Source organism: Pseudocercospora fijiensis (assembly GCF_000340215.1).
Source record: "Pseudocercospora fijiensis CIRAD86 unplaced genomic scaffold MYCFIscaffold_20, whole genome shotgun sequence".
Classification (NCBI taxonomy): domain Eukaryota; kingdom Fungi; phylum Ascomycota; class Dothideomycetes; order Mycosphaerellales; family Mycosphaerellaceae; genus Pseudocercospora; species Pseudocercospora fijiensis.
The window spans coordinates 446,587-464,527 of NW_006921551.1; the positions used below are offsets into that span (position 1 = coordinate 446,587).

At 41.3% G+C, this 17,941-nt stretch overlaps 1 protein-coding gene across 1 annotated transcript; it reads right to left on the reverse strand.

Annotated features, from left to right (window-relative positions):
• Nucleotides 1–12,903: 12,903 nt before the first annotated feature.
• On the reverse strand, nucleotides 12,904–13,212 carry MYCFIDRAFT_147623 (uncharacterized protein; the record flags this gene model as incomplete). The annotated part of the gene is made up of 1 exon (XM_007934424.1): nucleotides 12,904–13,212. A coding segment is annotated over one exon (309 nt), but the record flags the coding sequence as incomplete, so codon positions are not given.
• Nucleotides 13,213–17,941: the final 4,729 nt, after the last annotated feature.

Below are 17,941 nucleotides of genomic sequence, written 5' to 3' on the forward strand. Positions count from 1 at the left end.
AGGTACTATACGAGGCTATACGCAAAGCTAGAAGAGAGGCGCTTAGAATATTCCTAGTAAACGATACGCGAGTTTCCGTCTAGGCCGATTATAGTATATACCTTCTCGGCTTCCTAGGGTCCGGTTTAGAGAAGAATAGATATATTCTCTTATTTCTAAACTTCCCTTATTAGGATCTATATAAAGGGTTCCTTTAGGCTATATCGCAGTCGGCAGGTCGGTAGTATTAGAATAACGGTAGATATTAGGTAAGTTCCGTTCTACGCTATATGCCTAGACTAATATACTAACTGTTTTGCCAGCTAGCAAACCCGCTATACCGAAGTTAGACTTTGCCGGCCGGCGAAATAGTTAGCGGTTTAGTCCTCGTAGTTATATATCCCTTCTAGTTAACGCTAACATTATTATATAGAACCTGTTTAGTTTGCGCGATAGCAACGACGACCTGCCTAAGGAGGACTAGCTACCGGGCAACTCGAATAATTTAGTCCCGACGAAGACTGTTCTCGAGTATATCTTCGCTATACCCGATAATACTTTCACTATCGACGATCTTACGGTAGAGGATATACCTAACGATATCCGCTTCCTATATTCGAAGCCGAAACTGCGCCTCGCCGTCTATTTCTTACGTATAGCCTACCTAGTACGAACAGTCGCCGAGACATACGAAGACTACGCGTACGTACTCGAAGTGCCTCTAGAGATTCCCCCTAAATACCGAAAGGTAGCTAAGAGCATTTAAGGCTAGGAGGTTAACGGAAATGTCCTCTTTCGCCTTATATTACTAGTCTAATACTAGTATACTAAGGTTCGTAAGAACAAGGAAGTAGAGGGTATAGCGTACGTATTTAAGAAGGATTTCTACGGTAGGGCTAACGCGGAGCCTATCGTATATAGAGTCCCCGGCACTGCGATGTTTAATACCGTAGAGTAGGCCCGAGACTAAAAACTAGCCGATAACGAAGCTCGCTAGGCTCTAGCCGACGTCGAAAGCGAATTCTTTACTAATATAAAACGTACTATTCTCCGTTCGGCCTAAGAGTATAATAATACTGTCTAATACCTCTCGGGTATACGCTATAACCTATTCGCGGGTAAGACTACTAACCTTAATACCCGCGATCTAGATACGTAGGATTAGACTATACGCGACGAATATATTAAATGCCTTGCCGAGCGCCGTAATCTAATCTTCTTTAACGACTATACTACTATCGATCCGGCTAATAAGCGGTTTCTCTATAAAGGTTACCGCTAATATACGGAGAAGGTCTACTATGCCGTAGGGAGCCTCTGCCCTAAGATATAAACGATAATCTACTATCGGCTATATAGGACCGTATTAACCGAGAGGCCGAGTACTATACCGCCGACTCCCTAGACTACCGCGAACTTCTATAGTCCCTTACGGATGCGAATACTATATTTAGTAATATATTACGTTATATAAATAGCGTATTAGCCGTCCCTCCTATATTTGTAGACGCGTACGCCGCGACGGGCATTATAGTTACCGCGCTCCTAGACGGCGAGATTAACCCTATTAGTAAGTGTAGATTCTGTATTACATTTCGCGATCTCGCCTTAAAGCTATAGTAGCCTTAGGCAATCGCGTAGATTCTCTAAATATAGAAGTCGCCTATATAAGGCGCTATCCTCGCCGATAACGTAGGTACTAGTAAGACTATTACGGTCCTCTATGCCGTCGTCTATTAGTCCGAATATATCGAAGAATAGCGTCGCAACTACCGAGGTACGTTTTCTCTTTCTACGTATAGACTGTTTTACCGGCCGGCAATCTAGTCGTCGCTTATACGTCTTTTTCTTTTTGTCCGGACGGCAAAATAGTCTGCCTACTACTTATTTCTCCTCTGCTAACGTTTATTATAGCCGCACTCTACTACGCGTATATCGAGAGTAATATCGCGCCTCGTCCTATTACCGATATACAAATTCCTATGCCTATAGTTAACGCTACCGACTAGGCCTCGATAGACGTCGATACTCGCCTACCTACGCTAGATAAGTAGGAGCTTATCGATGCCTACGTCTAGGCCTATCTAGGATTGCCTATAGAGTCTAAGCCGGGCTAGTATATCGGCATCGACATCTAAATAGTAAAGGCCGGTAGCGAGTAGCGTACTCTACTAAAGTATACAGACGCCGACGTATACAACCTCGCATTCTTAGTAGTCTAGGCCTTCTTTAACGAGTACAATCCGGCCCTACCGGATTATATACCCGTATACGAGATTAGCCCTAATACGGCCGTTAATGCCTAGCGTAATAATTGCGCCCGATACTTTAGGCCTAGAGAGGGCTACGCGCGCTATATTAACGTCGCTATATATATTAACGTTAAGCCCGATCCTAAGAATCCTACCTACTATATTAAAGGTACTACCGCTAAGCTAGAAGGTCTTATTACTTTCGTTAATAGGTTGCTAGTCGAAAGCCTATAGACTACTCGTACTATCCTTATTACTACTAAGGATTCGTAGGTCTAGAAGACTATATAACTAGGCGTTATATATAAGACGCGATACGGCTAGAAACTCGAGTAACTCCGCGATATCGAGGAACCCGAAGAGTCTCTCGACGACTTTGCCGTACTCGATAATGCCGCCGAGCGTATATACGACGCCGCTAAGGAAGAGGAGAAGGACGAGGCGTTCCTACTAGAGTATATGTCTAACAATATATCTCTTCTATAGGGTACGCGCGCCGCCCGGCTATCTATCGTTATCGGCGATAAAGGCTATTACTTTAAGAATAAGTTTTCTCTATAGAGTAACTCCGTATAAATACTACTCGACAACGAGTATACGGTCTTAGTGTTCGCGATAGCTACGCTATTCCGCAATAATATAGCCGACTTTGCTAGCCTTATACGCTATCTCTTTCGGCGTATTCGTAAGAAGTAGCTAGATACTCGACGCGAAGAACTTATTAGTAGCCTTAGTAGCTTAGACGTCTACGAGCGGCTATACGAGGAGTTCCGTAAGAAGTACGGTATAGACTAGACTCGCGTACCTACTAACTAAGTGTCCTAACCTGCCCCGAATAGCAATAGTAAGAAGCAGTATAGTATTAGCGAGTAGGAACGCTACCTCTAAGCAATCGATCCCGTCGCTTAGCGGACTCTCTTATACTCGAGCGATAAGGAGGATATAGATAGGCGCTACTCCGCCCTCGTTCCCCTACCGATAAGCATCTATATACTTCGCCGCGTTAAAGGCACCTAACTACTTATCTAGGGCGAGACCGTAATACTCGGCTCCGAAATCCTACTATAGTAGATTATCTACGTAGAGACCTCGCCTACTTTAATGTTAGAGGCTATATATCGCGCCGTAGTCGCTAGATTCGCTATAATCGCAGGTAACGACCGCCTTAACCGCGTCTATAATAACCCGACTACTCCTAGCTAGAAGCGCTCCTACCCTACCGTATTTCGCCGATTATTAGTGCTTAGCGCCTCCTCGGGTATATTTAGCTAGCTCTTCGAGTATAATATCGACTCTTCTACGCCGTATATTAACTTACTATAAGTCTACCGTCTCTAACCGTTTCGCCGGCCGGTAAAACTATTATACGACGTCGACGGTTTTACCGGCCGGCGAAATAGTCGGCGATTACTCTACTTTAACTATACTCTTACTAACTACCGTTTAGGTCTTAGAACTCCGTATCTACCTAGGACTTCTTCTAGACCTATACTAAGGGAAATGTTAATAACCCTAGTATTAGGGCGCGCCTAGATCGCCTTAAGTATCTAATTTAAGAGTTACCTAAGCTATACGCTTCGCTATAGCTCCTCTACCGATACGTTATCCTCGCCGACGAGAAGATAATCTTTTAGGTTAACGAGCTGCTAAATTATAAGGCTATCGAGCTCCTTCTCGACCTATATATAATCGATTATGTCTCTATTTACGCCGGGATAACCTAAGCCGAGCGCAGCTCTACCGAGGATAACTATAACTATAATCCTAAGGTTAAGGTTATTATCCTCTCGTCTCGTACTAGATCCGAGGCGGCTAATCTATAGTATAGCGGACACGTCTAACTCGTCTTAGACATCGTCGGCTTTACCTAGAAAGCTTAGTAGACAGGTCGCTCCTCTCGCGTTAGGTAGACTTACCCGGTTATCGTATACGACCTTAGCTTAGACGATACAATCGACTATGTACTATAGCACGATTACTATACTCGATTCTTTAACTAGCTTATAGTAACCGTTACCCCCGACCTAGACGTAGTTTAAGAGGAAGCATATCGTCTATTAACTACTATAATTGTAGCCGACCCTACTACCTAGTAAGACGAAGATGCGTTTACTATAGAGGCGGCTTATCGCGTAAAGTAGGGTATAGCGGACATCTATATACGAACTATATACGGCATTCGATCTAGTCGCCGCAACCCTATATAGAAGGAGCATCGTACGCCGGTAATAAAATACGTCCTCCCTATCGAGGCAATCTAGCGCCTATCTTACGGCAGACTTAAGGCTAAGTAGACGGCTTATACCCTCGATACTATAATAGCCGTCCCGACTCCCGCTCCCGACTATCCTACGCGAGATCTAGATAATCGCGACGACCCCGATATTAAAGCTAAGCCCGAGATTGTGCCTTTTAACTTTCGCGCCTAGTTATATATATACTATATAGATTAGGTCGAGTTTATCTCCCTCGAGATAATATATCGATATCTTTACGATATGTCTCGCTAGGCTATCGATACTAGCGACTATAATCTAGATATTATCCTATATTAGTATAGTAAGTATCGTCGTCGTATCGCCGACTACTTTACTACCTAGTAAAATAGTTAGCGTTTCGGTGTTTATATAATTGCTAATTCCCCTTATAGTATACCTTAAAGACGTTATAGCGCGAAACTACTAGCGCTACTCTACGCTATTTAGGTAGGTAGTAGCTAAGCTTAAGATCCTATTAAACGGCCGGACTAAATTCGAATATCTTATATTCCTAGCCCCCGTCGAGCCTAAGATAGCCGATCCTAACGATCCTAATTCTGTCCCGGTTGTTAGCCCTAATAATTAGTTCGGCGACCTTATATACGACCCCGAGCAAGACAATACTATCCTACTCAGAGAAATCTAATAACCGGTAACGATAATCGACGATAGCGAATCTAACTATAGCTTCGACGACGGCTAATCCGATTACGCTAACGACCCGACTAGTCCGGCTAATACGGATGTTAATCGACCTAATAGTAAGGCTAACACTCCCTATCTATCGGACGGTAAGGTACCCGCTTAGCCCCTACCTAAGGCTCGATCTAAGGGTAAGGGGAGACTCTATATTAAAGGCCTAAAGTTTCCGCTATCTGCTGCTATCGTTACTAAAGATAGCGACGATAGTAACGATAATAGTAATAACGACGACGCTATTATACGCTATATCGATAGAGCTCGACAGAAGTAAGCTTAATAGAAGCGACTATTGTCCGCTCCTACCGGTACCGAGGACGTCGATAACGACGATAAGTTAGCTATAGACCGGCGCTCGAGTTCTAGACTGTCTTCCGCCCTCGACTATCTATAAGATCTAGACTTGCCTCTAGGCGGTGTTACTAGCCCTTAGACGGATATCTAGTCTCTAACTCGGCCTCGTAAGCGTAAGTTTAGCCTTAGCTACAATTTATCGGGCGAGCGTTATAGCGCGAAGCGTGCCCGATATATACTAAAGCGCCTATAATCGCACGCCTAGCTATCGGCTTCCTCTACTACCGCTAGCCGGCTATTAATAGAGGATAAGCGCGCTGCCCTATACCTAAAGATTAACGACGCCCTCGGTATACTCCGCTCGTATAAACTTAGTAACGCCGGTACGGCTATCGGTCTTGTATTCGAAGCTAAGACTAGGAAGTCGACTAAAATCGTATAGCTAAATACCTATCTCCTTAGCGGTCTAGTTGCTAGGCTATAGGATCGATAGGCTCCGCTTCGTAAGATACCGGATATAGAGGGCAAGATCGACGCTATATTAGTATTAATCTAGGCGCACTTAGATACGGTCTCCGCGACTATAGGCGAGGCCGATAGGTAACAGTATTATAGTTAACGATTAGTATAGATACTCTTAAGCGGCATCGAGGATAGATATAGATTAACGAGGTTAGTCGATAGAGGGGACAGACGTACTACTATATACCTATTTCGAGTATCGGAAGGATGCGTATAAAATGCGTACTAATTAATCTAGTGCCAATTATTATCCTATATATTAAATCGCCTAGCAGGAGATAGTGCTTTAGGGTTCCTAGTCGGCGAAATAGTCTATAGGCAATATAATAACGTTAAGTAGGTCTTCGCCGTCGATATGTCCTTATATAATTAAACGTTAGGTATAGTAGGTAGCATTAAATGCGCACTGCTAACGATATATATCGTAGGACGTTAATAACCATTTTCCCGGCTAGCAAACTAGTCTACTCGTAGCTTAATAATTTCTATAAACAGTACTAAAAGCGCCCTACTTACGATATAAAAGCCTCGATAGTTAATTTCCCGGCTAGTAGAATAGTCTACTCGTAGCTAGATAATTTGCATAAATAGCACTAACTGCGCCCTGCCGCCGATCCGAGCCTTAATAGCTAACTTCCTAGCTAGCGAAATAGTCTACTCGTAGCTTAATGATTTCTACGGATAGTACCGAAACGCCCTACTCGCGATATAAGAGCATCGATAATTGACTTCCCGGCTAGTAGAACAGTCTACTCGTAGCTTAATAGATTCTATAAGTAGCACTACAAGTGCCCTAGGGTTTCCCGGTCGGCGCGATAATATACGGGCAGCGTAAGGACACTAGCTAGGGCTTAGTCGTCGGTACGTCCTCGGGGATAAAATAATAGTTGTCTTAACTAGCGTTAAAGATGCCCTACTAGCGACATACATCGTAATAACGTTGAATACTATTTTCCCGACTAGCAAAATAGTCTGCTTATAGCTTAATAGTTTCTAGACAACCCTAATAGCGCCCTATTTGCGCTAGACTAGCCCTAGTAATTGATTTTGCAGCTCTTACTCTACCTATTTATGTTTTCGTATGTATCTTGCTATCGCTATATTATACGCGATTAATAGCTACGTCTCGTCTCGTATATATAAACTAGCTAGGTTATAGACAATTTATAAATTTTACTTTATATAGGGTATCGTAATATGAAATTGTATATAGTATATAGCGTCTTAGTAGATACTAACCGACTAAACTACAAAGCTGTCCTAATATAGAGTACTAATAGATTATAGTATTAAAGTTAGAGGGTTGTCGACGAGATTCGAGTAATATATCGTAGGCGATAGCGGTTTATATAAAAGCTAGAAAAAAACATAGTTACTAATTAATAGTACTAGATCCGAATACGTACGGGCGCGAGAGCGATTACTTAAGATATATATATTAAAACAAAAGGAGTTAATATCGCGCTCGATGTCTTAGCTATATAGCGACATTCTTTATACTTACTATAACTACGATACTGCTATTACTCTTACCGGAGCTCCTCGATATAGTTTTTTAGTAGGTAGCAAGCGAAACACTATCCGAGCGACGAGTAATGCGTTACGACGCGAACGACTCCTATAATCGACGCCCGCTATTTTCTACATATCGATACTAGCGCCGATCGTACTTAGGCGTCTATAGGGCGTTATATACCGCTGCTCTATACGCGTAGCCGAAGGATCTTGTCGTCCTTACGGTGCAGTATAAAGATCCGATCTTTATACCGGTCGTTTTCGTACCTATAATTATAGACGATACCTACGTAATCGAACAATAGCAATTCGCTCGACTAGACTCTATCCTAGCGGATATATATATACGGGTAGATAGAGAAAATAAAAGAGATAATAGCAGTAGTAATATATACTATATAGAGTCTAATACTATCCGAGTCCTATTACCGCTAGCTAGCTATACGGTATATATAAGGCGCCTAGCTGCGCTATAGGTAGTAAAGGGGCCGTTCGATAATAGCTAGGAAGAGCTAGCGATATAGGGTTATATTCTAGACTGCGTTGCATTGCCGACGTATAACGTACAAGTTAGATACCGTACTAAAGTTAAGGCCGAATAGCAACGGATAATCGACGAGACATTATACGAACTACGTTATTGCGTTAACCGTTTTCGCCTATTCGGGGCGCTCCGCGACTTAGATAATTCGGTACTAAGGCCGATCCGCGTAGGTAGTACGTTAGTAGATAACCCGGTTAAGTAGTTAGTACGAAGCCTCGCCCTCCTTCGTAATTAGGCTAAAACTATCGACTCTCTATAGCTAAAGGACGGCGGAGTAGCGTTAAATATGCTTAGCTAGGACGATAGTAACTAGCCGCACTAGACGTTCGGCTTTAATTAGGAGCCCGCGAGGCAGCATTTAGCGTTAGCTAAGGTCGCTATAGTATTCGGTAGGTTACTAGAGTACTAGGATAAAGATGACCTAGTAGACTAATACCGACTATAGTAAGGGCAGATTACGTTTATAGCGTTATTTAACGCTATAGCTCTAGCAATGCGCCCGCCTTACCTATCCGTAACCTACTAGCCGACGGCCTAGACTAGACGGGCTAAGTGCCGTACTTCGGTCTACCTATATTATACGAGATAGTAGTTCTCTAAACTATTTAAGGACGTTGTCTAGCAACCGTAGTAGGGGTTAGATATATCGACGTAGAAGGGTATATTGCGAGTATTCCTTATTATATATCGCTAGAGAAGCTAGTATACGAGTCGATATATAGTCGAGGAGCTGCTCGATGCCCTAATAGTACTAGACGCCGATACCGAATCTTTCTACGACTAGAATGTAATCGCTAGTATAGTAGCGGATATAGAAGCGTATACTCTCTCCGATACGGAGTTTAGTAGACATAATCTAGCGGATAAGATGCTAGTACGGCTCTCGGTATATACATTACCCGTTATTCTAGTATCGACTAAAGGACGAGATAATAAGGGAAGGTAGGCGGTATTACGGCACCTATTATTAGGTTCTAATTATACGCGCTTTAACCTATACGCTAGCGACTTTGATATACGAAGCGAAGCGGTCTAGTATAGGTTACGGTGCTTATAGCACAATAGAGTATATATATATATATATTAGTAGTCGGACGTATAAAGGTTGGTTACTATAGATATGCAATAATGTTTATATAATCCTATATAAAGTGATTTATATACCGTTGCAGCCTAGATATTTTACTATTAGTTAAAGATGTCAGTATACGATATAACAGCTTATAGATTTTGTTATCTAGCAAAGAGGTCGGTATATAAGATAGCTGCCTATAGATTTTGCCGTCTAGCAAACCGGTCGGCATATAAGATAGTAGCGCGTAGATTTTGCCGTCTAGCAAACGGGTCGGTATACAAGATAGCAGCCTATAGATTTTGCTATCTAGTAAAGAGGTCGGCATACAAGATAGCTGCCTATAGATTTTGCTATCTAGCAAAGAGGTCGGTATGCAAGATAGCTACCTATAGATTTTGCCGTCTAGCAAAGAGGTCGGTATGCAAGGTAGCAGCGTATAGGTTTTGCTATCCGGTAAAGAGGTTATTATGCAAGATAGTAGCGCATAGATTTTGCTGTCTAGCAAACGGGTCGGTATATAAAATAGTAGCATATTCAATTTGCCGTCTAGCAAAGAGGTCGGTATACAAGATAGCAGCGTATAGGTTTTGCTATCCGGCAAAGAGGTTATTATATAAGATAGTAGCGCATAGATTTTGCCGTCTAGCAAACGGGTTAGCGTATAATATAATACTACTTTCAATTCGCTATCTAGCAAACAGGTCGACATATAAGATAGCAGCGTATAGATTTTGCTATCTAGCTAATAGGTCGATATGCGATACGCTATCTCGGATGTTTTGCCGTCTAGCAGATAGGCTAGTATATAAGATAACAATCTATAGATTTGCTATATAGTAAAATAGTCGTCGTATAAGATAATAGCCTATAGGTTTCGCTATATAGCGAATAGGTTAGTATATACGATAGTCGCCTAAGGGTTTAACCGTCTAGTAAATAGGTAAGTATATATAATAGGGACCTATAAGGCGAGTTAGATTATCGGAAGTAGAGAAGTATTAGAGAGAACTATAAGGGTAAGAGCAATAAGGGAGTAAAACATAGCAAACTATTATAGAGTAAACTATACGGGAGTAAGACATTATAGAGTAAACTATAAGATTTAAGTTAGAGATACGGTTTGTATTCGAGTTCGAGTTTAAGGCGAAATTAGAGATAAAGTTTGAGTTTAGATTAGGGGTTGGATTAAAGTTTAAGACAACGTTTAGGTTTAGGTTTAAGTTTGAGTTTAAGTTTGAGTTTAAGTTTGAGTTTAAGTTTAAGTTTGAGTTTCAGTTTCAGTTTAAGTTTCAGTTTCAGTTTAAGTTTCAGTTTCAGTTTCAGTTTAAGTTTAAGTTTAAGTTTAAGTTTAAGTTTAAGTTAGGGTTAGGGTTAGGGTTAGGGTTAGGGTTAGGAACAGCTTCACTCTAAATGAAGCCGCAAAAGAATAGGAACAAGAATGAGTTTGCAGAGTCCTAAATAAATACAAAGCAGTCCTACTACTCTTATAGAAACAAAGAAGTAGTTTCGCCTATTAGATACTCTTTAGGGACTATATAGGCTTATCTCTATATATCTACTCGTCGCGTAGAGTTAGATTGCCCCGACGGTATAATATTAGGCCGTCGGATAGCTATAATGCCGTCGGATAGGCGTGTAGCCGTTCGGGTAGCGATCTTTCCGCGTCCCGGTAAGATTAGGGCTAAACTGCCGTTGCCTACTTTAGGTAGGTGTAATTTCGGTAGTTGTTTTTAGCTTAGATCCTTCCGGGAAGGGCTAGTTTCGGTTCTAGACTCGTACGGGGAAGCGTACGGGTCCGGGAACGCTTAGTTCCGGTCCTCGGTACCTCGGTGCCCTTATAGGGCGGTATAGTAAGTAGAGTAGATCTATACGGAGGGGTCTTTCCTCTATTAGCCCTTTAATTTAGCCTAGTATCTATAGATTATAGGTTAATATATATCGTTAAAAGCCTCTTGCGCGGTACATTCTCCTTATACGTATCTACCTAGTGCCTAGATTAACTAGAGCCTAGGTAAATAGCTAAGGTCTACTCTTAGAAGGAAGGAGAAAGGGGTTATAAGAGGTTTCAAGTTCTATCTATCTCGCTATAAATAGGGTATACCTCCCTATTACTAGGGGCAGTATAGGCCCTAATCTATAGGCTTTATTCTACTCCTCTATAGATAGTAATCTAATAGTAGGGTAGGGAATCGACTATTAATATCGTCTAAGAATGTTTTAGATAGGGAGGGTTTCGAAGCGAACCTCTTACTATCCCTATTGCCTATACTAGTTCTTAGATATCAATTTGTACCCCTATCCCTCTCTATTCGAGGGTATAGTAGTCTTGTATTCTACTTCTCTTAATTCCGTTAAGAGTTAAAATGTTTATAGTAGGTATCTCGTTCGAGATAGCTATATCTCGACCCCTAGTTATCTCTCGGCAAAACCGAGTTTAGATTCGGAATTAGCGGAAAAAATAGGCCTATTTTCGATATTAAACGTCTAAATTCGGCTAACTCCCGGGGAACTTCCGGGGGGGTCCCCGGACGAGGGCGGACGAGCTCGTCTACCCTCGTCCGCTCGTCTACCCTCGTCCGCTCGTCCGATTAGGAAGTCGAAAATAGAAACGCAGATTTCTCGGTTATCTAACGCCGCCTACTAAAAAGTAGAACGGTTTTAGAATCGTCGAGTCGTCTACTTTTAGATAATATAAAAATATCTTACTACTTCTAGGGGGGTACCCTACCGTGCTGTAAAAAACAGCCTATAATGCAAAAAATAGCCTACGCTATAAAGTGCAGCCGTACTAGGAAATGCACCAAAACGCAGGGGGGGCCCCTAGACTAGAATACAAGTAGTCTGTCGCTAAAAGCGAATATCTAGTCGTCGTATATAGATCTAATTACTACTTAAGGTAATAATAAGTATATCTAGTGTAATATCTCTTATAAATAACGTCTTTTGCCTACTTTAATAGGTATAGACGGGTTAGGGTTAGGTTAGGGTTAGGGGTTAGGGTTTTAAACCTAGTAACTATTCGACTAAGCGATAACCGTTTCCCTATAAACCGAGATATCTAGTACTACGTATTCCCTTTTAGGAACTATCCTCGGAGTACAAGTATAGGTACACTTTCGGAGGGTATAGTCCCCTTCGAGAAGGGTCTAACTCGTACTTTATATAGCAGATCTATAGGTTTTCTACTACTATAGAGGGTACTCGATCGAAATCTTTCTCCTCTAGCTCGTATACTTATTATATTTCTACTATACTCGGTACTTAGACCCGTATATACCTAATGCCTAAAAGGCTATACTGTACTCGTACACACTACATCGAAGCCTATCGCTAGGGTATCGAGAGTATTAAGTCCTATTCTAGGATTGTTAAGTTAGTCTTATTAAAGAGGTCGTAGAAATTACGAGTTCTCTTTAAGCTAAGGAGGAAGCCTTTACTAATCGAAGCCGGAAGCGTTATTTTAGCGTCGCGGCAGTTCTTTAGAAACTCCTAACTAAGCTATATAGTACTAATATATTCCTATACTGGATTATAATAAGACGGTAGTAGAGACTTGTCTTGTTTTACCTCTTATGCCCTTGTATTACCTAGGGGTTTAGAGAACTAGTTTAAAAGCGTTTTCTTAGGATATCCTCTCCTAAGTAGGTTTGCGAAAAAGAACTTCTCTACGCTATAGAAGTCTGAGTCTTTTTAGCAAAGCGTACGTATTCTAGTCCTTTCTGCTTTAATAAAGGCCGTCTTAACACTTTCGGGGTATAACGAGGACTACGGGATATATATATACTTGTTTAGAAACTTGCGATACATCGAAGTTACTAGCCTATTGGATTCGTTAAGTAGAAGCACATCTAGAAAGTGCGTGCTTGTTTTCGAATGTTCCCAATTAATCGTTAGTCCTTTAATAACAAAGGCTGATTGTAGGCTAACAAGTTCTTCTTCTGTCCCTTTAAACAGCAAGAAGATATCGTCTATATAGCGTTTATAGAAGCGAATCTTCGGATATCTAGGGAGGAGAGCTCTTTCGAAAAAAGCATAGTATAGGTTTACTACTACCGGGGCGTAGGACGTTCCTATAGCTAAGCTACTTACTTGCTTAAAGGTCTCTTTCTCGTAGCAGAAGAAGTTGTGTTCTAAGACAAACTGTAGTAAGCTTATAATAGAATCTACCGTACAGCCTTCTAAGTTAATGTCTAATTTCTATAAGAGGCTCTTACAGATTCGAATAGCATCTTTCGGGGGTATGTTTGTATATATAGCGCTTACATCGCCTATTACAAAGTATACGCCTTCTAGGCTGTCTTAGTACTATCGTATATCGTAAATAAAAGTCTTAGTCGAATCTAAAATCTACGGATATTGCGGCAGTAGTTTCTAAAGGTAGTAGTCTACTACTTCTAAGCATCGGCTTATAATCCAACTATAAGACGGGATAATAGGTCTAGAAGCTATCGGATTCTTATGTATTTTTGGAATTATATAGAACCTTAGTAGTTCAGCAGTTGTCGTCTTAAGCTATTTCTCTATAGACGTAGGCTATTCGAATGCAAAGAGTAGTGTTCTAAAATCTTTAAGGATCGGTTCTATTTCCTAGTCTAGGAGCTAGACGTAAGCGTCGCTGTTTTCTAAGTGCTTACGGGCTTGTTCTATATACTAGGTCTTTGTCATTATTGCTAGGCCTAAGTTTTTATCGGTTACTTTTAATAGGTACTTATTCCTACAAAGAAAGTCCAATATATCCTTAGTTTTAACTAGATAGAATGGCTTATTAGGCAGGTTCTTTATCTAGTTTGTAAGCTAGGCTCTCGTTGCGCCTAGTGCTAAATCTAGTTAGATATTCGCTAGCGGTAACCAGCCTAATTTAATATAGAACGTTAGGTTGTAGTTCCGGTCCGTTTGTCCTTTAAAGAATAAGGCTAACCTAATCGTTCTTTCTGCCTTTGTCTAGGCTTAAAGGGGTAGTTTTCTATCTAATTTAGAGGCAAAGATGTATTTTCCGTTAAAGGACAATCGCTGTTCGATATCTCGAGGTAGAGATACGCTAGGACATTTAAATATTTCGTATACACTAAGCAATATACTATCGAGGTACAATAAAGAGGAATTTAATAGTAAGTACTTTGCTTAAGTGTCTAAACTAGATACAAAAAACCGCCTAGGTAAAGAAGAAACGTCTAATAGTTTGAACCTATTAGGCGAAGAGAGAATCCACCTTATTTCCGCTTCTTTTGCTTCTTTCCTATCCCTTTTCCTTACCTTTCCTTCTTGGTTTTAACTAGTAGCTTTGCTTTCGTCTTTGGCTTGGGTTTAGGTTTAGTACCTTTAAGTCGTTAGTATAGTACTTGAATTAGTACGTCTACACGAACCTCGTAGTTTAGTAGTTTGTTTTTTAAGTGCTTGCTGTACTGCTTCGGCAATCGTTGCTTTAATGTTAAGCGTAGGCAGGTCTTTTATTGTCGTATCTGCCTTACTTAAAGCAACTTGTTTCTATACCCGAACTGTACGTTCTTTCGAGTACTTTGTAAAGCCGAGACTTATTGCCTTTCTATAAAGGTCGAGTCCGTATTCTTTAATCTTATTAAGCTCGTTTGCGAAGATAGGGCTTAATATAAAGTGTCCCTCCTTGTTTGGATTCGGAGTTTAATAAACATCTTTAAGACGATTAAAGATCGTCTCTATCTCGGCCTAAGCTTTAATAGAGAGTTCTTTGTCTAAGAGAAGGTGTAGAAGTAATTCGTACTCCTTTTTCTTTATCTAAATGCTCAGATTTAAGAACTCCTTCTACGTCTCGAACAAGGTATTCTTATAGGCGGTATTAAACGCCTAAAAGGTAGAGCTTGTTAAGAATTCCTTCGATACCTGCGTAGCTAGTATCTTTAGGCTACTAAAAATATACGCCGGGAAGGTTCCCTTTATATAGTAGTTCTCTAGGCTAGCTAGAGTTGTTTAGACGTTCTGTACTTTAATAGCAGTATCGAACGTTTCTTTTAATAAGATACCGAAGGAGGCTTAAAAGCTCTTCGGGATTACTCTTATTAAATCCTAAATAGAGTTAGCTATCGAAATAGCGTCGTCTACTCCGGAAGCCGCCTTTAGTTTGGTACTAAGAAGGGGAAGAGAAACTACTAAATTCGGCATTGTTGTTTTCGTTCCGGAGGGGTTAGGGTTAGGAACAGCTTTACTCTAAATAAAGCCGTAAAAGAATAGGAACAAGAATGAGTTTGCAGAGTCCTAAATAAACACAAAGCAGTCCTACTACTCTTATAGAAACAAAGAAGTAGTTTCGCCTATTAGATGCTCTTTAGGGACTGCATAGGCTTGTCTCTATATATCTACTCGTCGCGCGGAGTTAGATTGCCCCGACGGTGCAATATTAGGCCGTCGGATAGCTACAATACCGTCGGATAGGCGTATAGCCGTTCGGGTAGCGATCTTTCCGCGTCCCGGTAAGATTAGGGCTAAACTGCCGTTGCCTGCTTTAGGTAGGTATAATTTCGGCAGTTGTTTTTAGCTTAGATCCTTCCGGGAAGGGCTAGTTCCGGTTCTAGACTCGTACGGGGAAGCGTACGGGTCCGGGAACGCTCAGTTCCGGTCCTCGGTACCTCGGTGCCTTTATAGGGCGGCGTAGTAAGCAGAGTAGATCTATACGGAGGGGTCTTTCCTCTATTAGCCCTTTAATTCAGCCTAGTATCTATAGATTATAGGTTAATATACATCGTTAAAAGCCTCTTACGCGGCACATTCTCCTTATACGTATCTACCTAGTGCCTAGATTAACTAGAGCCTAGGTAAATAGCTAAGGTCTACTCTTAGAAGGAAGGAGAAAGGGGTTATAAGAGGTTTCAAGTTCTGTCTATCTCGCTATAAATAGGGTATACCTCCCTATTACTAGGGGCAGTATAGGCCCTAATCTATAGGCTTTATTCTACTCCTCTATAGATAGTAATCTAATAGTAGGGTAGGGAATCGACTATTAATATCGTCTAAGAATGTTTTAGATAGGGAGGGTTTCGAGGCGAACCTCTTACTATCCCTATTGCCTATACTAGTTCTTAGATGTCAATTTGTACCCCTATCCCTCTCTATTCGAGGGTATAGTAGTCTTGTATTCTACTTCTCTTAATTCCGTTAAGAGTTAAAATGTTTATAGTAGGTATCTCGTTCGAGATAGCTATATCTCGACCCCTAGTTATCTCTCGGCAAAACCGAGTTCAGATTCGGAATTAGCGGAAAAAATAGGCCTATTTTCGATATTAAACGTCCAAATTCGGCTAACTCCCGGGGAACTTCCGGGGGGGTCCTCGGACGAGGGCGGACGAGCTCGTCTACCCTCGTCCGCTCGTCTACCCTCGTCCGCTCGTCCGATTAGAAAGTCGAAAATAGAAACGTAGATTTCTCGGTTATCTAACGCCGCCTACTAAAAAGTAGAACGGTTTTAGAATCGTCGAGTCGTCTACTTTTAGATAATATAAAAATATCTTACTACTTCTAGGGGGGTACCCTACCGTGCTATAAAAAACAGCCCGTAATATAAAAAACAGTCTACGCTATAAAGTACAGCCGTACTAGGAAATGCACTAAAACGTAGGGGGGGCCCCTAGACTAGAATACAAGTAGTCTGTCGCTAAAAGCGAATATCTAGTCGTCGTATATAGATCTAATTACTACTTAAGGTAATAATAAGTATATCTAGTATAATATCTCTTATAAATAACGTCTTTTGCCTACTTTAATAGGTATAGACGGGTTAGGGTTAGGTTAGGGTTAGGGGTTAGGGTTAGGGTTAGGGTTAGGGTTAGGAACAGCTTTACTCTAAATAAAGCCGTAAAAGAATAGGAATAAGAATAAGTTTGCAGAGTCCTAAATAAATACAAAGCAGTCCTACTACTCTTATAGAAACAAAGAAGTAGTTTCGCCTATTCTAGGGTTAGGGTTAGGGTTAGGGTTAGGGTTAGGGTTAGGAACAGCTTTACTCTAAATAAAGCCGCAAAAGAATAGGAACAAGAATGAGTTTGCAGAGTCCTAAATAAACACAAAAGCAGTCCTACTACTCTTATAGAAACAAAGAAGTAGTTTCGCCTATTAGATGCTCTTTAGGGACTATATAGGCTTGTCTCTATATATCTACTCGTCGCGCGGAGTTAGATTGCCCCGATAGTATAATATTAGGCCGTCGGATAGCTACAATGCCGTCGGATAGGCGTATAGCCGTTCGGGTAGCGATCTTTCCGCGTCCCGGTAAGATTAGGGCTAAACTGCCGTTGCCTGCTTTAGGTAGGTATAATTTCGGCAGTTGTTTTTAGCTTAGATCCTTCCGGGAAGGGCTAGTTCCGGTTCTAGACTCGTACGGGGAAGCGTACGGGTCCGGGAACGCTCAGTTCCGGTCCTCGGTACCTCGGTGCCTTTATAGGGCGGCGTAGTAAGCAGAGTAGATCTATACGGAGGGGTCTTTCCTCTATTAGCCCTTTAATTCAGCCTAGTATCTATAGATTATAGGTTAATATACATCGTTAAAAGCCTCTTACGCGGCACATTCTCCTTATACGTATCTACCTAGTGCCTAGATTAACTAGAGCCTAGGTAAATAGCTAAGGTCTACTCTTAGAAGGAAGGAGAAAGGGGTTATAAGAGGTTTCAAGTTCTGTCTATCTCGCTATAAATAGGGTATACCTCCCTATTACTAGGGGCAGTATAGGCCCTAATCTATAGGCTTTATTCTACTCCTCTATAGATAGTAATCTAATAGTAGGGTAGGGAATCGACTATTAATATCGTCTAAGAATGTTTTAGATAGGGAGGGTTTCGA